General features: G+C 36.5%; 2 protein-coding genes across 2 annotated transcripts; one reads left to right on the forward strand and one right to left on the reverse strand.

Moving 5' to 3' along the window:
- Positions 1 to 1117: 1117 nt before the first annotated feature.
- LOC118743916 (cuticle protein 1) lies at positions 1118 to 1933 on the forward strand (the record flags this gene model as incomplete). The annotated part of the gene is made up of 1 exon (XM_036476677.1): positions 1118 to 1933. A coding segment is annotated over one exon (477 nt), but the record flags the coding sequence as incomplete, so codon positions are not given.
- A 5926-nt stretch (positions 1934 to 7859) lies between these two features.
- LOC118744030 (uncharacterized histidine-rich protein DDB_G0274557) lies at positions 7860 to 17425 on the reverse strand. The gene is made up of 3 exons (XM_036476788.1): positions 17332 to 17425; positions 11260 to 11327; positions 7860 to 8232 (listed from the first exon to the last, which is right to left on the reverse strand). The coding sequence occupies exons 1-3, from the start codon at positions 17350 to 17352 to the stop codon at positions 7989 to 7991; spliced, it is 333 nt and encodes a 110-aa protein (XP_036332681.1). The 5' UTR covers positions 17353 to 17425; the 3' UTR covers positions 7860 to 7988.
- Positions 17426 to 24511: the final 7086 nt, after the last annotated feature.

Genomic DNA, 24511 nt, shown 5'->3' on the forward strand with positions numbered 1-24511 from the left:
TTTTTTATATTTATGCATAAAGTAAACAAAGGCGAACATATTTTCAGCGCAAATCAATTGTCTTAAAATTCATTGTAAAAAAAAAACAATATCTCTCAAAATTGACTTTCTGACCCTCTCATTTCCGTCTACGCCCTTCTAAGCGCAGCCCATTCTCCCTGCAAACGCCTATAGTGCGCTCCTGGCCTTCTAACTACTATTTTGGCCAAAATCAATGAAAGTTGAATGTCGGCAGTGAAGTACTAAGTACTAGTAGAGTGTGGCAAGCCGCTAAGCACGCCACTCACCAAGCCAAACCAAGCAGCGGCGCATGCGCAGACCGTGGGTTCAGCACAATTCGTGGATTGCGCGCTCACAAGAAGTGAGCCAGCAACATGGTTCAATAATAATAATCTGTTGCAGCAATCAAACAAAATATGCGATCAGTCAAACAACTAAACAGCAGCAGCAGCAGCAGCAGCAGCAGCGGCAGCGGTAACGGCAACAGCTACTCCGCCCTTCTGGCCGCACGCTTTGCCTTTGTGCGCATACATATAGCGGCGGCGAGTAAGGTGTCGAATTCTATATTAAGTATACGCCCGGGCGTGTTTGCGCTGTAACTGTAAATGTTCGTATGAGTGTTTGCGCTTAGAGCAACTTAACGCTAGTGTACGGTCGGTCCGAGCGGTACGTGTGGTTGGCGGGCTGCAGGCGGCATTGCGCTCGCGTAAGTTTGTTACAATTTTTCCGACTTTTATGCCGCTGCAGCCGCGCTGCGCCGCTGCCTTAACTGGAATATGTAGTGAGCGAATTCGAACTCTCAAACGTAAATTCTAATAGCACGGGTATATAAGTGTCAGCTGCGGCCAACAGCAACCACAGTACGACGCAGTACGAAAGACCAATTGGAAGTTTAAAAATTTCGATAAACCCAAAAAAATTAAATTTTTATAGTCCGATTGAGTTATTTCGTGTTGTGTAACACTTTTTGTTTTTACCATTTTTTTGTTAGTGTGGTTGCCGTAAAGGAATATAAAACAAAGAATGTTCTGCAAATTGGTGAGTAAGAAATATGAAATACGAAAAAAAAAAATTAATTGTGCTGCCACACTGACTCATTGGATTAATTACGTAACTAAATCAACGCGTTTTCTACAACCAACAGGTGCTCCTGTCGCTCGTCAGCGTGTCGTTGGCTAAACCCCAACACCTGCCGGCGGCCGCCCAATATCCGGCTGGTGTAAATCCACAGGACTGTCCCGGCTTTCCGATCTGTGATAACGCCCGTTTGCACAATCCACAATCGCATTGGGGTGCACCCGCTCCCGCTTGGCAACCGCAACAACAATGGGGCGCTCCAGCTCCCGCTTGGCAACCAGAACAACACTGGGGCGCACCCGCACCCTCATGGCAGCCAGCACCAGCGCCTAGCGCTGGCGGTGACAAATTCCCAGCTGGCGTGAATCCACACACCTGCCCCAACTATCCATTCTGCGATGTGAATGCTGGTCATCATGGCGCCGTCGCTGCGCCACCACTACCCGGCTGGACCGAACGTCAGTACCCAGCTGGCGTGTCGCCACATCAGTGCCCTAACTTCCCTTACTGTAACTAAGCGCAGGCCATAGCCACAGTCGCAGTCGCTGTCGCAGACACAGCCACAGCTACAAGTACAGTTACAGTTAAAGTCAATGTAGCTGCGGTAGTCAGCGCCTGTAACAATATCACCTGTCGGACGAAGTCCCGCTTTCAGCATCCTATCGAAACTCACCGCATATCCAGCCAATCACTGCCCCGCCCCGGCCATTTTCACCAACTTCAACACCACTTCCGCACTCCTTCGCTCTTCCTCTTACAACGCCTCAAGTTCTCAATGCTATTGTACAGTTGGAGTTTGTTGTTGGTCCATAAGTAAATAAAATGTGCATTTGGAAGTCTTTTTTGTCCTTATAAACGTTGCATTTTTTATTTTACGAGTACATATTTTCTTACGCTAAGTAAATAAATGAAATTAGTAATATTTTGCATATCAACGATTATTTTTTTTTCTATTTGCTCTTGGCTCTTGACCTTCCGCACAGCACACCGGTCCCCTTTACTACTTTACATGGGTGTTTTTAATGTAGTATGAAAATATGTTTTATGCGCTCGTAAATAGCGCCATTTGTCCACTCTGCACTCAATCAAACAGCTGCCTGCGTCGCTTGCCTAGGTAGCACCTCCTGCTCAGGTTTGCTTAATCAATGCGTACAACGCCCACAAAACTGTCAAGCCGTCGTCACGGCCGCCCATTGGCACGGCACGGAACTAAATTAACAACTGAACTTGTAGCGCATTTTGTGAAAGTAGTTTTATTGCTACAAAGTCTCCCGCCCCCCTGCTGCCCGCCCGCCATAATTTCAATTAATGCGTTTCTCCGCCCATTACAACGTCCACTGGCACCGCATGGCGCGCTGCGCCTTTGTTCTGAGCCTCATTCGCATAATTTAACGCGCACCGCGGCTATTCATTAGCCATATATTTGCCGCAGTTAACTATTCAAGGTCAAGTCCATGCAGCAGCACGGCTACCAAGCTACCAGCCGCCGCTCGCTTCCAACTGCCGCACTTTGCTGCTAATATTGGATGGAGGTAATGCTGGGTACAAATGGTCAACATTCACCGCAAACGCAAAATTGGCCAAAACATGTTTCGTATGTGGTTAGATACTGTTGTTGCTGTTCGCGCTGCTGCTTTTCATTAGTACAGTAGACAGCTTCATGCGGCCGACGCGGCTCCACGTGGTGCTTCAGTTGTACTTCACCCATTCGGTGTGCAACGAAAAAAATGCTTAGCTGCACTATAAACGCTTTGTTAATGGCATTTTTGAATTATCTGCCCAACTTGCTAGTGCACATTTATGGTTTCAAATTACTGTTATGTGTCTATTTTTCTACTTTAATGTAGCCGCAGCCACCCACTGTGCTATGCATTGCATGTAAATTGTGGAATTTTTAATGGTATTAATTTTAGTTGAAACGTTAAAAAATGTAGTTCAAGAATTGCACAAAAACTCGTTCACTTGGCGTGTGTGAATCATAGACGAGTTTCTGTTTAAGTATGTCTTTGCTAAGCCCCTGTGCAGTCGTAAAATCAACTATTAATCACAATTACAATTAGTCGAACATTGTAATGGCTCTAAGTTACGAGTGTATGCCTTCCTTCACGTAGTAACTCATGTTGCTTAATATGGTTGAAAATGTCGGTAAGCTTGCGAAATTATCATAAATTAATATTGATTTGTGGGATCAATCAAAAGAGGAATTAGCAAACAAAGAGCTTTGCATAAAATCTACATATATCGATCTGTACGATTTAGGTAGTAGGAGCAAACAAGGTTGGTTGAAATCATTCTTTGTTCTAGTTATTTTCGGATGAAGAGAGTATGGTTGGTTTAGATTGACCGATCAATAATGATCTTAAATCAGTTTCAAGTTTAGTCTTTGGGAGGATCACCTAACCCAGCTGAACTTAGAAAAAAGAAACCTTTAAAAATAGCAACCAGCCAGCTTATTTTGCGGTGCAAGCTACTTTTTCCATTACTGCCAACGATTCTCCGAATAAATTGAATATTTCGAAATATTGTACGAGTATACAATCAGCTTTTTATTTGGAACTTCAGCCGATCGTTGGGCTTTCGATTATTTCACTAATTTTGTTCAAAAACGGCTAGGAGCGTACATTTTTTAGCGAAACGAATATTTTTTTTTTTTTAACGCCTTCAAATCTCTTATAAAAATGTACGAGTGCCGTTAATTTCTTCATGATCCAATTAACGGATCTAAACCAAATTAGTATGGGACCACTTCTTAGGTACCACCTTTCCTTTAAAAAAGGAATCATAGAAATCGGTTAACGTGGTCCAAATTTATGCGGTAACATACATTAAAAAGTAAAAAATTCCGACGAATTGATAACATCCGCCAAATCAAAATTTATATTTGAATGAAAAACAGCTTCTCGTAAAAATACAATCGCAGTGCGATAACGTCAAGGCGCACTCCACAAATCGGAAGAGAAGCTCGGCGAGACCAACATATCTATCTATTATCATTATTATCATAGTCCATAGGTTCCCACAATCATTGTATTTTTACGCGCTTGACTGCATACATATGTACATTAGACCGTACCACCTCACAAGCAAGCAAAAAAAACATCGCCGTACTACCGCTAGTGAAAAGAATATATGCAAAGCAATTTCTCTCTGATTAAGCGGCTCTTGGGGCTTTTGAGAAAAATATTCTGCGCAAGATTTACGGGCCTTTGCGCGTTGGCGATGGCGAATACCGCAGACGATTTAACGATGCGCTGTATAAGCTTTACAACGATATAGACATAGTGCAGCGAATCAAAATTCAGCGGCTCCGCTGGTTCAAATGGACAGAAATGCTCCAGCTCTGAAAGCATTAAACGCGAGTCGCAATGCTGGAAACAGAGGAAGAGGGAGGCCTCCTCTGCGTTGGAAAGCCCAGGTGGAGAAGGACTTGACTTCACTAGACATTTCCAATTAACATCAATTGGCACAGAAGAGATACGACTGGCGTGCTGTTTTGGACTCGCCTAAAATCGCTTAGGCGGTTACAGCGCCAATAAAGAAGAAGAAGAAGACTTTCGAAAATAAACAAATTTTTTGCCTGTGAAACCTACATTCGGCAGTAAATATTCTTTTTAAATACTCGGACTTATACTGGAATAATCGAAATACTGCCTTAGCAAAAGTTTAATGATTTTTGATGGAATTTAATTTAAAACAAATTGGGCGAGGTATTAGAATGGCGTTCTTGAGGCCAATGAACTTTGGAACAAAAAAAGTGTTTCCTCGAGAAAAGAAAATCGATATGCCATACTTTGAGATCAAACTGTAAATGCCGAAGATATGACGAAAAATGTAAGAGAACAACCCCTACGATCGACCAACCATTTTTACCTACTGCTCTACGCTGGAGATTGCTATACTTACTAGCCTGCTATTGTACCGCTGCGGCCGATATCAATGCCACCTGCATATGCTAAGCTACAGTCTGTCACAAATCGTCGCAATAGGACGCATCGATAGGACATTATACGCAATTTTTATGCATTATACGCAGAGTAAATTCTTTCTCGCCTAAATATATACAACATTTACAGAGAGACAAAACTTGTACTTCATACCACTGATTTTAAATTCCAACTATTTAACTTTCATTTTGCATACTTTTAGGCACATTTGTTATTGAATTTTTATGAGAAGCTCCGAGGTTTGCCATTGCCTACTCAGGGGCGACCGCCATTCCAAAAACCGTTTTCTTTCCTTTCGTTTTGATGCTAGTCGGAAACTTGGCTCAATCCCAGCCCCTGCAGAATGGTAATGCGCACTTCTAACCACTAATGACCAAAGCTTATAATGCCACTAGAGTATTATTTTTCTCCAAAGATCAAAACTCGAAGCTTTTAGATTGTTTAGATTACAGTGGTTTGCCTAAAAGTAAGTTACAGCTATAGCAATAAATCCAGATCTTTTTTTATCTACTGTATTATGGAGTTTCTTTTGGGCTCATAACTAATATGAGACGTATTATGTGTATTCGACTGGGTCGGGAAAAAAGTTTGAAAGTCCACTTTTAGAGAACTATGCCATTGAAAACAGCAAAAAGAGGGTTTTTTCATAAAGCTTTTGTTTTATCCGATTTTAAAGTACGAAATATTGGTTTACTTATTAGATTTACTTATCTTTTGAATACAGTTTATATGTATGTACATAACTTTAAGATCGTATTGACTTTTAGCTGAGTCATTAGTCAAAAAAATTATGTTTCGACTGCCGGAATCGACCGAAAATTTTAATGGTTGAAAAGCTCTCATGATGTAAGCTTTTGAGACCGAGCTAGTATTATGCGTATACACCAACGTAAAATGAAGTCTAAGAATGGAATAAATAGACTATGTAAATTACAAATTAAGTATTGCAAAATGCTTCTACTTGTACGTCCTTTACATGGTGTTTCCACTACCCACAAAATACTTAATTTTGATTCTCAATTCCACAATCCATTCTCAATTTCGGATGGAACTAAGAATAGTGCCTGAATTGCGCAATTTGGGGTCGGTCGTGGAAACACTATTAACTATTGAGTGAGTTCCGCGTATGAAGCTTACTACCTTGTATACGAGTATAGGAGTATAATTTGGCATATTTATTTTCCATTATTTTGCAAACAATTGACTTAAGTATCTATCTTCTACCGCAAGAAATTCGATCGAATTTTTAAATTGCAATGCCTCGTCTGTATGAGCATTTATAAATCGCCAGTAAGTTAAACAACTATCTATGTATGCATGTACATATTTAGATACACAATTTCGTAAATCTTTCATGGCAAAAAAATATTAACATTTTTATTTCCTTCTTCGGCATTGCGAAATTCCCAAAAGAAAATTGCTAAAGACTACCAGAAGCAGTTTATAGATCACCCCATTCGCTAACGCGAAAATTGCCTCAATTAACGTTTGAATTCGTCATGCATTTGTCGTTTAGCGGTAAAAGTGGCTGTGAAAATTTGTACGTACGTATGTACATTAAGATGTCTCACCAGAAAAAAGTCGTGGTTTTTCCTTCGAAATTATAAAATGTATTATATTTTGTATCTGGAAATACTATTAAGGTTTAGTTGAGCTGTAACGATTTGAAAATACATCCGAAAATCCCGTTTTTTATAAATAAAATTAGTTTTTAAAAGTGATTTGTTCAAAAAATCACCTCGGTTGATGAAAGAGTTTAAGCTTAAAAAATCTCCATGCAAAGGTTTGAACATTTTATCAAAATAATGCGATTTTTTAAGGTTTTTTCAAATCGGTAAATCTTAATAGCTTTTCCAAATATTTTGGCGCAAGTTTTAAAATATAACAAATTTTATAATTCCGTTAGAAAACGGACGACGGTACTATTTTTTTTTTGTATGGATAGTATTGCACCCTAATGTGCATACGTCAGTAAAAGCGCAATCAGCAAGACAATGCTGACGAGTAACGCGTGGAACGCAAATGTGCTGCATGAAAACTTTTTAAGTATTTCCTGCTGCTGGGGCAGCTTTTGGGCAAAGTTGTTGCAACAACATACGAGCAGATAGATATTTGCTTAAATACATGTTCATATGTGGAGTATACTTATTACTGGCTGAGGAAAGCAAAAAAATATAAAAATAAAACTAAAGTAACAAAGACATAATTTCGCGATTTTTTAAGCACTCATACATTTTTTATGCATACAGATACTATTTATGTGATATACATAGATACGTATGTATGTAGGTATGTGTGCCTTACAAAACTTATATCACCTTCATCTATCTATTCGACTGCCAAGTAGGAAATAAATTTTTACATTTTCACTCTCGACAAATAACATGATTTTTCGTTTATTTACTTTTGTTTTTTTTTTTTGCTGTATATTTCTTTCTTTAACACACATACATGCAATTTCATAGGCCTGCATACTTTTTGCTACGTACATACTACATAGTTATTTACAAATTATGAAATACCGAAAATAGAGTGGCGAATAAATCAGCTATGAGAATGTATGTATGTGTAGATATGTACATATTTATGTTTATATAAAAGCAAACTAAAGAAAGAGTAATAGAGGCGAGTAATGAAAAAATAGGAGCAATTAAAATTTAATAGACCAGAATAAAATCGTCAAAAATATACATACATACATATAATTAAAATTAAATCATGTCAGGTAAAATGAAATTTGTACATATGGACAAACGCGCGTGCGCTACTAAATATAATGCTAGAAACAAAAACAAAAAAATAACAAAACAAAAATAAAACTTATATAAGTGTGTATGTTGTATGTACATATGTATGTGTGTATGTATGTATGCATTAACATAACATATAACTAAAAGTGTAACTAGAGCATTGCCACTGGCAATACGCCCCTCGCTGTGGGTGAGCGCCCAACTCCCCCCCCTCTACTTAATACCAGCCGCCCTTGTGGTAATCATGATGATCTTCCTCAATGTGATGATGTTCCTGCTCGTGATGTACATGCACTGGCACGTGCACTTCCTTAATTACTGGCACATGCACTTCCTTATAGATTGGTACATGCTTGATCACTTCCACCTCCTTGATGACCTCTTTGACGACGGGCACCTTTTTGATGTGGTGATGGTGAATGGTGTGCACCTTGTAGGGTACATGGATGGTGTGGTGTTCGCTGTAAGGTAAGAGAGTGGGGGAAGAGAGTCGATTAGTGAGCAATAGGCAATTAATGCAAAAGAAGGATATAGGCAAAAATAGAGCAAAGCTTTCAAGGAGTCAGCAAAAAAAAAACAATTCAACTTTTTTTAGTTTGATTAAAACATTTCAACACAGTTCAACAAAATTTGTTCGTAATTTATCTTAAAAACGGGCCGACCTCATCTTATAGGTTTTGTGATGCCGATTTGAAGTGCATTTGCAAAATTTTTCAAGCACGTCCACGTTTGAGAAAAAAAAACTGTTGAAATGACGAAAAATGGCAAAATTGAAAAAAATAAAAAATGAAATAGAGTTTGGATGTAGTTTTTCAGAAAAAAATCACCACGTATTAATGAAACCCCAATTCATCTGATGGATTCTACGTCGTGACGATGAGTTGATTAGCTATTAGTGAAAATTAAAAAAAGAAATTGTTGAACCGTGTTTTTTATTTTAGATCATTGAAACATTTTTTGGTATTTTTATTTTTCGTTCAAAAAAAACTCGTTATTTTGGATTTTATTTTTAGAATTTTTAACGGACTGCATTATTATGACTGTTTGGAAGTTTTTTTATCTAAAAAAAAATTGGATTTAAAAATAACTATTGATCGAAAAAATTAAAATTAGAAATCATAAAGGAACGTTTAAATTTGAATGGTTTTAATAGTAATGCTCTTTTCTCTCAACTATTTGTAGGGAAGTGCAAAAAGAAAAACGAATGTACAGTAAAACTCTCTTAATTATCCTCATTTTCGTTGTTGGTGTTTCCTCTTAATTACTTCACCCAAAAATGCTATCTTTCGGTTTAAGCAGGTTTCACTATGTATGAACCATTTAAAGTAAAAACAGAATATTTTTTTTTTTTAGGAGAGAAAGTTGGTACGGGTACAGCAGGCCTTCGTTATCGAAATTAATGGATAACTTGGGACTACTCCCACTCTCGCACTTAACGGCATGCTTAACATACTGTCCGTTGACATAGTATTCAAGGCTGCAACGGTAAGAACTGCGGACACTTGGAGGCGGGGGCTGCTTAATAGGCTCAGGATCTGGAGTTCTAGTATTCTTGGAAGTTTTGTTGTTATTATTGTTAACACGGATCACTGCGTGGGTAGACGGCTACCAATGACCACTTTCTCAACTTTTTCCTATGAATGAATGTACGGGAAGTAGAAATTGAGCGGAGGCACACAATTCCGGTCATTTTAAACTAAACAGAACCTGATAATCTAAAAACTGGACACACATTTTTGTTAATTTAAGAAGTGGCGTAGACAAACAGATACAATTTTTTGTCTTAGAAAGATGGATAAAATGGATAAAAAAATGGAATGGTAAAAAGTTGACAAGTAAAACTGTACAATAAGTAGCCAGACAGAGTGATAGCTTCGGAATTTTGATCTTTGAGGGTAAGAATTCCCCTCAAAACACTGGCAAAACCAAGTCCATATAGAGAAGGTCGAAACCTAGAAAAGGTCGATACCGGCGGAGGAATGGCGAATGTCCGAAAGAAAAATTATTTCTTGTCATCAAGTAAACAGTCAGCGCATTCGAATCAATGAATACCTGGTCTGAACGCTCTCTAGCTAAATTCACAGACTAGGTACTTGGCACCCAAAGTAAAAGCAAGTTCGTTATCTTTCCCAACATAATTTAGCACAGACTTGCATTGCCGAACTAGTTTGGAAGTATATAGTTGCAAGCCTGGTTGCTGGGGATATGTAAACTCCTACCTCTCCACCTATTACCCACCTCATAGTTCTTCACCTTGAGGATTGCAAACAACTCGGCTTAAAATACCAGGCATATTCTTGAAGAAAGAAGTGAATATTGACCCTGGCTATGTGCCTGTTTTCGAGTCATCAGTAAAGATGCAGCCTCTGGGAACTCAACATTGTAGTATCTCTTCTGGAAAGGCAATGGTGGCATACTAACCTGTGCCATTGAAAAGAACTTTTAGAGCACTGCCTCTAGCAATTTTCGCCTTACTCCACACTGAACCATTGTTTAAACCTACAAGTGGCCTTACGAGCCTGCTATGGTGAGCGCATACAAATAAAGTGTAGTGTTCTGATAGGTAATTGATATATTTCTTTCAATTACTTTTTTAAAATAAATGCTTCTTTCTCTATTTATTTCAAGAATCAGTCGATATTATTATAAGTTTTCTCGTACAAATTATACCTACGTATTTAATTGGTAAAACAATACACTCATTACACAAAATCAAATTGGAATCAAATAAAAAGTGAAAACTGTTAAATTATTCCGCAGTTAGTTTGTCTGTTGCCGCATTCACAATGGCAATTGAGTAAGTGCCACATTTCATTATAACACAACAATAAAGTTGACAATTTACACAAGACTGAGAGTTACGCATGCGCAACATTAGACGCTGTTTGGCCTGTACCACAAGTATGTACTTGACTACCTGACTGACGGTCTGTATATACCTGTCTCGGCACATTTGCCGCACACATGTGTTTAGACGAGTATGCGCCTGCGTTTAAATCATTTGGCAGAAGACCAATGTACGCCATCTATCGATAATTTATGCTTATCACAGCTAATTATGTATATTTTTTTTTTCGCAGCACCGGTAGCAGTTAGTAATCAACAACAACAAAGTGCATCCAAGAAATTCCTGTGCATGCTAGTTGTCGTCGTTTTGTCTTTTGCGCCGATTGACTCTTTGGTGCATAATTTTTTTTTTTTTATAGAAATGGGGGGAAAAAAATCGAAAATCAATCGAGACCATTCGTTGCGATTAGCTGACATTGTGAAGTGGTAGTAAGTTCAGGTTGTTGGCCAGTTTGTTAAATCATAGGAAAAATTATAAAACAAAGCTTTAGCCAATTAAAACGCAATAAATGTAATTTTTTAAGCGCTGCCTTGAATAAATATGCATATAGTATATGTAGTTGTTTAATAAATCCATTTTATATAGTAAGCACTTATATGTTGTGTTGTTGTAAATATGTATATATATTGTATGTACTCACTGTTTGCTACCAAAGAAGCCGGGATGTGGTGATGAATAGGCCAGCGCTAGGAGGGCACTGAAGATCACCTGGAAGAAGAGGTAAAATCTTTTTACATTAAACGAGCAATTCTTGTATATATGTAGATATATATCCATAGGGTTCCCGAAAACGGCTCTAACGATTTTGATGATATTTTGTACACTGATAATGTTTTGGATTTTAAGATTATTTGATTAGGCTTATCTCCAAGAAGGCTCGTGCCACCTATTCGAAATTAGTTACAAATTAATTAAAGTTTCATAATATGGGTATTAAATGGAAGGTATTTTTTGAAGATCCCTAATTCAATAACATTTTTAAAACGGTTGCCACCTATTTTGAATCGTATATTTATTTAATTTTTTGTTTAGAAAAAAATGGTTAAATATTACTATTTATGGGTACCAAGAGAAGATCCTTAAACAATGCTTTCCCTATATACAGCATGTTATCCATTAGGATAATAGTGTAGGGTTGCCACATATTTTCGATTCTACACAAGTGTGCAGTATGGATATTAAATGAAAGGTATTGAGGACTTTGGTCCGAAAATATTTTCGATCAGGGTTGCCACGCTTTTATTAATTAAAAAATTTTATTTTGTTAATTTCAATCATTTTATGTACACACATATTCGCTCAAAATATGTACTATTCAATCCAGCGTATTTCAGAATAGGGTTGCCACCTAAATTTTAGAGTAAGAAATTTACTTAATAGATACCTAAATCCAATTTTTTTTCCAAAATATTTTTTAAAGCTATCTAAATGACCAAAAATGGTTGATATCCAAACCTTGAAAATTTTACAAAGTATATGCACTCCGGGCAAAGCTCGGTCCACCTGATGCTAAAATGTTAAAGGTTGAAGACTGAAGTATTAATTACTTTTTACAACTTTTTTAATTATAAGTACTAAAAAATATGTTAAATCTTTGTTATATTTTCACGTTTTCTTATACTTGACGTTTTATTTTTTTTATATTTTATTGAAATATTTAATTTGTAAGTACTAGGTTTTTCGATCGTTAATGTTGTCGTCTTTTTACACAAAATTTAGCTGTTAGTGATACGTTTTCATTTCATGCCGATCGCGGTATTTTGGTAGTAACACTTTGCCAAAATATGTAAACATATCAATTGAATTCCAGTCAGTTGAATTATCAGTTTAGTCAGATAATACTTCAGCTTTCAATATCTGCGGTCAAAAGCCATAAGAGCTTAAGTCGACTTAAGAAACAATTGAGTATTTAAAAAATTAAAAATGGACATATTTTCGTTTCCTTATAAGGCTACCATTGCAATAAAAATGTTTAAAACGTTTTTTCTCTCGAAATCAGGGTTTTCACTTAAGCGCTTATTGCTTTTGACCACAGATATCCTACCAGACTTTGCGCGACGATAAGCTCATGCCCATACATGGCAGTAGATAGTGTCCCCCTCCTACTCCGTAAAACGTTTCTGTGTCGATAAAGAGAGTTTTCTTTCACTGCCAATAGGACCCAGACCCCGGAGAACTCAAGCATTATTGGCCAGACCGAGAATGTTCAACTTATTAAGCTACACCTTAGATTTGATCGCCTTAATCACAGCTCAACTGGATCAAGATTGTAATGTTCCGGTTTCTATATTTCCGCTTGGTGTACATAGAAGTTTGCTAACCTTTCTGTAGCGAATTTTTCTGCCTGGGAGATATTAGACAAATGTGTTCGCATAATTTCTGGGTATCTTAGTCTCGGCTTGATTTCATCATCTTACCGACCGGTTTGGTCAAAGGAACTGGCGTCCAATGTATAACCTCCTCAGAAGCTCAAAGGTAATAAACATGGGCAACGCCATTTGTCTACTGACTGGGTTCGGAGACTATTGGAAGAGGGCCCAAATGTTTATAGAGAATTCATCTTACGTGACGAGATAGAGTTTTGAATGAATAGTTATCTTTATCAGCCTATTTCTTGTATTGGGGCGATTCTAATGCACTCGAGGTCAACCATATATAAATGCATCCACAAAAAGCTAGATTGATTTCTGAGCCACAATAAATGTTTTCCATTATTTCTGTTTCTAGGAAAAATACTTTGCGGTTGCTGCAAATTTTCTTGAAGAAATAAATATACGAGCATTTTTTTCTTAAGAGGTGGATACTTTTTTAAGAAATTTTGATAGAAGAAAATATCTTTACATTTCTTGTGCGTCATTTTATTGAATTCTTAGTTTTTCTTGTGAGCTACAGACAGGCCTTTATAGTTTAAGGTCGCAAGGAAGGAAGGGTTAACCAGAGCTGTCAACTTACTCATACTTGCGATGCAGAAAGAGGTGTATATCCGTCCGGTTATTCGTATACCTATGAAATCCGTTTAGTATCCATTCTCTTTTCTAATCCGGATATCCGGACATCCGGTTAGTATTCTATTATTCGCATTTTTTAATCAGATATTCGATTAATCCGTATAGAAATTTCAGACCCAGGGAACATTTTGGATCGAAAAAATATAAATTAAATTTTAATTATTAAACTATGGGTTTTTTAATTATCTTAAAAATATGTACGATCCTTCTATTTATTGTTGTTATGGTTTCGAAGGTACGTACTATTTTTATACCCGAGCGCACTTGTGCACAAGGGTATATTAATTTTGTTCACATAACGGTTGTTTGTAACAGCCAAAACGAATCGAGATAGATATAGACAAATGTATACATAAATGATCAGGATGAAAAAAGAAATCGATTAAGCCATGTCTGTCTGTCCGTCCGTCTGTCCGTCTGTCCGTCTGTCCGTCTGTCCGTGTACACGATAACTCGAGCAAAAATTGAGATATCTCAACGAAATTTGGTATGTAGGTTTCCCTTAATCCAAGGTAGGTTGGTATTGAAAATGGGCGAAATCGGACTTTAACCACGCCCACTTCCCATATAACGGTAATTTCCAGAAATACGAAAACTGCGATATTTTAGTAACTACTGAAGATAATTCACTCAAAATTGATATTTACAATAATTTTTAGGCGAAAAATAAGAATATTGTAAATTTTTGGAAAATGGGCGTAGCCACGCCCACTTATGGTTACATGTGTATATCTTGGTAACCGCTGCACCAATTTCTTCCAAACTTGGCACAGTTGTTGGCCTTCGCATAACATACCAAATGGCCGAAAATTTTTAAAATCGCTCAATAACCACGCCTACTTCCCATATAACGGTAATTTTCAGAAAAACGAAAACTGCGATATTTTAGTAACTACTGGAGATTATTCACTCAAAATTGATATTTATAATAAGTTTTAGACGAAAAATAAGAATATTACAGAATTTTGGCAAATGGGCGTAGCCACGCCCACTTATGGTTACATGTGTATATCTTGGTAACCGCTACACCAATTTCTTCCAAACTTGGCACAGTTGTTGGTCCTGGTACAACATACCAAATGGCCGAAAATTTCTAAAATCGGACAATAACCACGCCCACATCCCATATAACGGTAATTTCGAGAAATACAAAATCTTCGATAAATCAGTAAATATTGAAGCTAATTTATTCAAAATTGATGGTTGCAACAATTCTTTACCAAGAAATACGTTTATAACAAAATTTTGGAAAATGGGCGTAGCACCGCCCACTTGTGATATGTATCTCGCTAGCCGTTCTAGCAATTTGTACCAAGCTCGGTATGGTTATTGTGCTTGCCACATAAAAGCAAACCGTTGAAAATTGTTGAAATCGGACTAAAATTGAGGCCGCTTTTCATATAACGGTAAATTTCAAAAATGCTTGAAATTTCAATATTTCGAAATTTAAGGACGCTAATTTACTTAAAATGTATACATCCCGGCTTATCATGTAGCGGTAGCTTTCGGAAAGGTGGAAAACATATATTTAATACTTGCGCCGGGTATTTAATGTTCGGCTCCGCCCGAACTTAGACTTTCTTACTTGTTAGGTTTATTTTTTAGCATAAAAATCCAAGCTCTACTCATAACGATTACTGTCCTTGCAGTTATATTTAGAAATGGAGGAAATTAAATCCAAAATAACAATCCGTCATGAGTGAAAAAAATAAATATCACAAAGTAAAGATTGTATGTATGTATATAATATGGAGAATATAAATCTTCAAAAATAAAGATATGTATTCGTGCCAGGAAAAAATATAAGAACGGTTGTTTTCGGTCCCTGATAGCTCTGGTGTCTTATGTTAAATTGTAAATATTTAATTCGACGAAAAATAATAATTTCTTTAAGATAACACCGAAGAGTTGATAAAATAAAACTTAAAATAGAAGAGGAGTACAGCATCTGCGCTCGTAGGACCGTGAGGATCTGTATGGAGCCTTAGATTGGTCAGGCTCTTAGATTATGGTTTTGCTTGCTGGATAGTTCACCAACTTCAGTGCCGTCTTTGCTTTGAGTACAAGCAGTGGCGGATTTGAATATTTGTCACCCCTAGGCGATTCAGAATTTGCCGCCTTATGTTATTTACTATACTTTTATTACAATTTAAGATGATAAAGTGGAAAAGTTGAACCAGCGGTATAATCGTGAAAGTATTGAACATTCAAAAGATTTGCCAACGTACAAAATATATGGGATACTATGTGACTGATTATGCACAACGAAAACCGCATACTTATTGTGTTCAACCAGAAATCAAACCAGAATTTCCAGGATTCAATAATATTCTCGAATCACCTGTGTGCGCTCGTTTTTGGCAGTGTGGTCGAATTCTGGTAACCACCCAGATGATTGTCATTTTCAGAGAACAGTTTCAACTGTTTCTTCACACTGTGCGCAGGCGCGGCGTCAGTGTCATTACGTGCGAATTTGAAAAGTTATGCAAGTAATGACGAGTGATATGTATAATAAAAATTGTTGTAAAATGTACAAATACAAGTCCTACTTTCCGTGCAGCTAACTTGAAAAAAAAGAACTTTTTTCAACTCAAATTTTGCCGCCCTAGGCACCTGCCTATGTTGCCTTTACGGTAAATCCGCCACTGAGTACGAGGCATACATAGGATCAACGTATTTTAATTCATCTACAATCGGTTTCTTAAGAAAAAGGAAATCGTCTATAAAGATAATTTTAACAAGTTGGGGGGCTATCAGAGTTAGAAAATTCATCAAAGGATCTTCTAGGTCGCAGTGTCCCTACAACCCGCCACACACAAATGCTTAACTAACTAACACCTCACCAAAGTTTTCTGAGATTTTGGATAGAGTTTGTAGCTGAATAGAGTGCTGAATGCTAGATGTGGAGTTCTAGCTTAAGTACAGTTTCAGTTTTTTTTTAATTCTTCCTTAGAGTTTTCCATTGTTTTACAGTTTATGAGAAAATTCGTCCCCATCAAATGCAAAAGGCCCTAATGACACTTTTTTTAAATACATTTTATTTTATTATTGGTGACGATATTATTTTTGAAAAAATAACAATTACTGCGAAAAAATTGCAATTTATCTATGACCAATAAGGGATTCGACATACATGGTACATAATGTAGTATTTATCATAAAATTTTTTCCATCTTTCTTTAGAAAATATGCAATTTCCACATTAAAGCAACATTTTGTTCTTAAGAGAACTTTTCAAATGGATTAATGGTATAAAAATCCCCATTTTCCTTTACATCTTGTCATCTTCTTCAGTAAATTGTTCCAATTTTCAACACTTCACTTCTCATAAAAATCCCAGTTGCTTCTGGGTAAGCGATTAACCTATTTCTTCACTTCAAAGTTGAGCCAATCCACTTGCGTCATATACATGCAACATACTAGGTATATATGTATGTATATCTATACACAAATGTTGTCATTTATTTATTTCGCACAAATATTGCCTCTGGGGTTTTTTCAAATCACTTAAAAAAAAATAATACAAATGTCCACTTTCAAATTCCTTTCATCGATTGCACAATGAATGAATGGTTCACAAGACACGTTTGTCTATACAAAATTTACGGCTCCTCTAATTCCTTGCCACAGGCCACTTTATGTATGTAAACAAACAAACCACTATGTTGTAATGCAGACACTGCGAATTTTATAAGTGCACTTACTAAAACTTTGAGGGCGGTCATATTGGGGCTGCGATAAGCGACAAAAGCGTTTTGGTTGTAAAGTTGTAAGATCCAGTAACCTGTAACCGGCGTTGTAAAGTGTACAGCGACTAAAATGAACTGATAACCGAGCAGTGGGGCTGTGATGTTTTTATATGTTGCGCGCATGCGCACCGCTGTCGAAAAAAAAACATACCGATCCACAAACGTACAAATATGTCTGCTCGTGCATGTGTATGTGCTGTATAAAACTGCCGCAAATGCAGAGGCAGAGGCAACGACAGTGGTGGCTATTATTATTAGTGACTGCAATTCTTAAATTTTTTTCTCTTTTTTTCCCCCCCAGCCGACTTTAATTTGTTCGTTGTGGTAATGTACGTATGTATGTATGTATGTTGGTAGCAGCTGCTGTCAGCGCTTAGCTTGTTGGTCTCTACTGCATGGCTCAATTTTAAATGTTGAGCAAAAATTTTCAATTCAGAGCAAGCAGACCTCCCATCAATGCAGCAATAAAATAACAGCAACTATCACAAAAACGCGAATTTAAAACAATACAACGAAGACGAAGCAGAAGCAGAAGCAGAAGCCGAAACAGGAGTAGTGTCGCATAAAAATTGGAGACCTGTCTGCGCAATTGCAGCTGAAGAGACAATTGTTACTCGATTTTATTTTTTTTTTATATTTAGATCTCATTATCTTTTCATTTTGCACTGACTGCCAAAACATTCGTACTTGTGTATGTATGTATGTGTATACACTTTTGCATGATATGTATGCATCCGACGCTGCTCATGCGCACGTGATATCTGCGATGTGCAATGCTCACCACCAGCGCTGCCTAGTCGCTGTTTGCTGATTGCAAATGTTAAGTCGCTCAGCAGGTTCACTGTTAACAAAAATGTTCATCAACTGTTAGCCCCGTTCAACTGGCAGCTGCTGTTAATCTTGGCTTGCTGGCGCCACTGGGCGGAAACATGGCAGTTGACTCAATTGTAGTTAATTTTTTATTGTTGCCAAATTTGCCTAACAAAGGTTAACCTTGAGGTGAACCTGCTATGGACTGAATTAACACATATACACATAAATACACTTATACATTCACAAATGTATGTATGTAAGTAATATAAACGACTGTAAAAGCAAGTGAATTCAACAAAGTTTCCATTTGAAAACAAATTTTCATTGTTTTCTCATCTTCGCTGTTGCTTTTCTGTTCATTTGTTATTTGGTGTTTTTTTTTTTATGGTTTAGTCAAAGCTTTCTTTGCTTTGGGCAGCGTTGACCCACACATTGTTGTTGCGCTGCTTGCTATTATTACATATTTTTTTTTTTAATCATGTTGTAAACATAATTTTTATATCCAGCAGCTATATTTGTTATTGCCGCATCAGCACACATTTCGCTATTTGGAAATTAATTTATGTCTTCAGCTGAACTTTGGCTATTGTGATCTACAATGCAATATAAATATACAAGATACATTTTACACTTACATACATATGTACATATGTACATATGTCGAGTATACATTGCGTATACGTAATCGACATTTGTAATAAAAAAAAAGTGTCAACGCTACGCCCAAAAAATGTTGGTCCACTCGTATTGAAATTTGGCTACCACACACAAACACACACACAATAGCAATGATCAGAGGAAGTTATATGTGTGGTCATAAGCAATAACCGCCTAAGTAGAAAAAGTTGAATTCGAGAAAAAACGTGCTAAACATTTGGATTGTAATGTTAACCTTATGCGGAAACCAAAATATTTTCGTCTATAACTTTTTAAATAGCCTAGCTGGTGAGATGGCGATTTCACACTTACAAATGAAATAGTAGTTGCAGAATACGGTCGCATATATAACTCAATTCTTTCTTAAGTCCACTTAGGTGGTTATTGATAGATACATATATATTTGTAGGTACCTATGTTGAAACACATAAAATACTTGGCTTAATGAACGCGGAATTGCAATTTTTTTTATAGGCTCGTTTATAATTGGCCGCAAAAAAACAGCATTGCTAAATTGATGACTATTTGATTGTATTGAGGTAATCAGATATGTTGTATAGAAGTGCAATAAAAGCTCTATGAAAGTATACTTAAATCAATAGCATCAGTTCAAGGGCTGCCAATATTGGCTCTTAGCAACAATGTTGCGCAAGCATAGCGGCAACAAATGAGTCTTAACAATTTCGTAACGTCCTTTCTAAGATCATGTTAATGGCTCATGTTCCTGAATGTAGTCACAAAAATCCTTAGCAATCCTAATATGGACATACTTTCCAGGCTGCACTGCTAAGATTGGTACTCATACTGCAACTCAAATCCATGAACACCAACAAACTAAAATGCTAAAAAACAAGGGAGATCAGTATGGAGTTGGGAGTCACGACAGAATCCCTGAAACAAGGGCTTGCCCTCAAGGCGGTGTACTCTCTGCACTGTTGTGGACTATGGCTATAGGCCACTGATGGGCACTGCCTTGCCCGCGGGCAAAGCTCTTTTAAGCTTTCTATACATTTTGTATAGGCGCGTGCAGAAAAAAGCTCTCTTACCGCATCGCTCATTTTCCTACCGAATGTCCATGGCCTTGGAACGAAAGGCTATGCAGGTGATCTGGTGTTCTTCGTAACAGGTCTGCGTGACGAAATGACCTCAAACTGCATGCAACAAAACTCCTCCGTTTATCCGTTTATCAGAAATAAGAGTTATCCTCTGGGTGCTATTAGAATAGGTTTTAAAGGCTACACAAAGAACTTCACATTTCTAATAAGTGAATCAAAAACAGGAAATATGTCAGCTCGTATGAAGGTCCTAGTGAAATTCATAAATTACCCCAAAATATAAATGAGTGACTCAATATTTTTAAAACAAGTAATTTCTTCAAATTGAAGGTAAGAGCAAAAAACTCGAAACACCAAACCAGCAGATGAGGTTTGTGGTACACTGATGTGTCAAAACTTGAAGTTGGTAAACATGGAGCTGTTATGTTTGGGTAAACTTTGTAAACATCGTTACCAATGGAAAGCTACACCACTATTTTTCAAGCAGAGATTAATGTAATAGAGATTTGTACTGCAAAATGCTTCAGAAGAAGTTTCCGCGGCAGCTCTGGTTTTTACTCAGTTGCGAATACCGAGCGTGAACTGTGCATAATACATATTTTAAGTAAATGACCATTAGGGCGGCTTGACTATGCGCCTAAGCAAATATTCCGAAGGAACCATGGGTCTTAAATCAATTCGGAGTTTGCCAAATTTCGAAAATAGGTTTCTTAGCATTTTGCTGTAGTGTCGCAAAAATATGCTACAAGCGGTTTTTTGGTATGATGAACCCATTTCTGCGCTCATCTTTTTTTTTAAACTTCAACCAAAGGTCGCAACAGTGAAAATTTTCACATTTTCTTCGAAACCTTTTTTCGCAATTTCCAAATTGATTTTATGCCCATAATTTCTTCACCAAATTTACTTAGAATTCAAAGTAGAATCCTCCTACGCTATACGCGCATAGTCATACAAAAAAATGAACCCGCCCTAATGAACATCCTAATAGTTTTCGATTTTTTGCATAAATAACTTTGCCGATGTTGCTTGTGTCGCTTCATATTTTTATCGTATGACAATTTGTTGCAACAGCACAGTTTTGTAAATCACTTAAGTTCACAGTCACTTAAGGTTCAACGTGCTCGACAATGTTATGTATCTGTTAAAGTAACAAAGAAGTGTACCGAAAATGTTGGCCATCATGTAAATTGACGACATTCAACAGTTGGTTTATGTCCTCTAATCAAATCATTAATCTTGACATAAATAAAATTGTTTGTATTTTGTTTTTTATTTTGTCCCACGTCAATGGACACAGTGGCTAATATAAAATAAATACTGCAATAATGTATGTATGCACACATCTGCTTCATTGTTAAAATAAAAAATAAAAATAAAATAAAAACCAATGTCAAATACTGTAACAAACATTGCAGCGGAGAAGAAGATATGAAAGACATAACCCCAAATGCGTACATTGTATAAAAAAACTTTAGCGAATTAAGTCATTTATTACGTTAAACGGCAATTTTTTTGTCTACCAAAATTGCGGCGATTACTTAATCAATTCAATGAGAAGTGAAAACAATAAAAAAAAACCGTATGCAATACTCAATAGATACTCTGCATAGAAGGCGAAAAGAAACGAAACGAAAAATCCCCGCAATTGTTGCAATTGAAATGTTTCGCACGCATGTCAACGCTGGTTAGCAAGTAGAGCAAATGTGCCCATAGGCTAAATATATTCACATAAATATGTATATAAGTATGCTATATAATATTGAAAAACATCCATGCAATATAAAAAATAACTACTTTGGCCTGTGGCTGCCCTAAGCCGCCGCGTGGAGTGTTGACAGTTCACTGCGGGAGCGGACTTTATCGTTGAAGTTGAGCCTGATTAAGCTGTCAACGTGCAAGAAAATCTATTAGTTAAGTTACAATTATGAACCACTTATGCATACTTACATACATATGTATGTATGTAAGCATTTATATTGCAACATGTTAAAGTTGAAGTTGGTTGAGTAATATTACACGCAGATAGAACTGATAGCCGGCTTAAGGAATTTCGTAAACTAATCAAGATAATTATTAACTAAGCAGTTTTATCTTAATTTGTAAGTGCTTGACTTTTTATTGCCGATTTATTTTTTTTTCTAATTTTTGTTTAATATTTTTACTAATTGTTTTGTGCATATTTTACGGCATTTACAAAACATTTAATTGCTCTAACCGTGATAGCAAATCTCGGCCGCATGCAAAATGTGAAACACGAAAAAAATCTAAATTGCCACCACCAAAAATATGCTAACCAAAAATTTTTCTGTTGCAACATTTATGAAAATTGGCTTCTAAATGCTACCGCATACGCAGCCAGTCACTTACGACAATTTGTTGCAGCTGTAATTACAGTTGGCCTGTCAACACAACATACATACATCAATAAATGCTGCTAGACTAGCCATGCAACAAGTTTTATTTAAAAAACAAACAAACAAAAAATATGATGTAGTAGACCACCATTTAGCATTCGCATTAGTATGAGTACCTACTTAAATTTACGACAATGCGGCAAATTTAATTTCTATTGCTAATCACAATATTTACACAGTTAAACACACAAACATTCTTTCGTATTTACATACTATACATACAATTATGCACAAAAAAATTTTTTAAGATCAATAAACTTTACGTACCAATTACTTTGTTAAAAAACTAACAAAACCGACACTTTTGCGCTGTTATTAACAAGCAAGCGACCGTTAAGTCTTTAGTCGTATTTTGTGCATAAACCATAAGTCACGTAGAGTATAGTGTACCGTATCACCTTACAAGTAATAAAAAAAAAAAAACAAAAACGAGAAAAGTTCTTTGCCGAATCTAGGGGTTGTCTTTTTACATTTTTCGGTGACACCTACGTTTGGCAATACATTTTTTTAAATAGTTTTACTGGAATAATCGTAACACTTCCTCAGCAAAAGTTCAGTTATTTTTGGTGAACTTTAATTTGCTGACATTAAGGTGATACGTTGGGCTGATAAGAACTGAGATCTCGTGGGTAGGTACTAGAACAGGGTACCTGAGGTCAAAGAACTTTGGAAGTAAGCAAAAATTAATCCTAAGATGCCGGCGATATGACGAAAAAATGTTAAAAGACTCCAACATTCGGCAAAAAAATAAAATTTCGAAATTGCCTTGCAAAAATACTTGAGATTCTAAGGTGTACGGCCAACTATTTTCTGGTACGGTCTAACGTAACGTATTAACGGGAATTTGAAAAAGGATAAAGTTATGCAAATGTACATTAGGCTGGTTCACCACACAACTAAAACAGGACAGAGAACAATCGCTATTTTGATTTTATTTTTCTGGTATCAAGATCTATATATATTTTGACTATTTTAGCTTTTTGATAATTTTTAATATAATATTTTATCTTACATTCTTATATCCTCGATCATATTTCATCGTTATTTAGTGATTTTTATTTTTTCCAAAATTTGTATTGGTTATAATTGAGATACACGTTTGATTCTTTGTGATCGTGGAAAATAAATATGAGAAATATTTAAAGAAGTATACTAAATAATAACCAAGAGCATTATCTCGATTCCACAAATTTTCGATAATATACTTAATTAGACTTAATGAAATATTTGAAGCGAGTTTGATAGAAATCGATAAACCGCTTACCAAGATAAACTGAAGTAGTCATAAGTGGGCGGTGCCATGTCCATTATCCAAAAATCAATAATAAATAATAAAGTAAATTAGCGTCCCTGATTATTGAAGTATTGGAGTGATAGTACTTCTGAAACTTGCCCTCACATGAAAAGTGCACGTAATTTTAGTCCGATTTCAAAAATTTTAAACATATTTCTTTTTTATAAAGAGTTTGGTAAAAATTGGCAAATCAGATACCGAGATGCACGTGTTTCCATTTACCAAAAATTGTATTAGTACCTAAATTAAAAAAAAATTAGCATTTTATTTAATAAAATTGAATGTTGCTGCCCTTCCAGGTTCCATCCGGTTTCTTAAAGGTTGGTAAATAAAGTTGCGCCACAAAATGACTGCTTAATCGGTGGAGGCGACAAATACCGGCGTGCGAAACTTGACAATATTTTAAATTCGTTTCGACTGCTGCTCCATCAGTTGATTGGAGTTTCAGTTATATTTATTCTCTTCACTTGGCGAATATAGCATCATCGCACTATCGCTCTTTAAACACCGCTTACTAGCCGAACCAAATTTGTCAAGTTTTTCTAAACCTTTTTTCAAAGAATTCCTAGTTCTCAATTTTTTTGACTCATGGTCCCAGACTAAACGCATATTTTATCTGTGTGGAACGACTTGCATAACATTCGCATTCGCAATAATCAAAGCGGAACTTTTGCGAAGCTCCCGTTTGCGATTGCGAATTCGAATATCCGCAACATCACTGTTACAAATCTACTAGGGGAATTTAGTTTTTAATCCGATTTTACCACTGATTACTCCTAAGTCGAGTTCCGGTAGTCCGAACACGGATTCTAACTCAGCTTGGACTTATTTTCAAATGGTTAATGCTGAAGAGTACTGTAAAGTTATCTGGCAACCCTTGACGACGAGGCATGTCTGCAAGA

The sequence above is a fragment of the Rhagoletis pomonella genome, unplaced genomic scaffold, assembly GCF_013731165.1.
Source record: "Rhagoletis pomonella isolate Grant_MI unplaced genomic scaffold, Rhpom_1.0 Rhpom_scaffold_00007, whole genome shotgun sequence".
In the NCBI taxonomy this organism is placed as follows: domain Eukaryota; kingdom Metazoa; phylum Arthropoda; class Insecta; order Diptera; family Tephritidae; genus Rhagoletis; species Rhagoletis pomonella.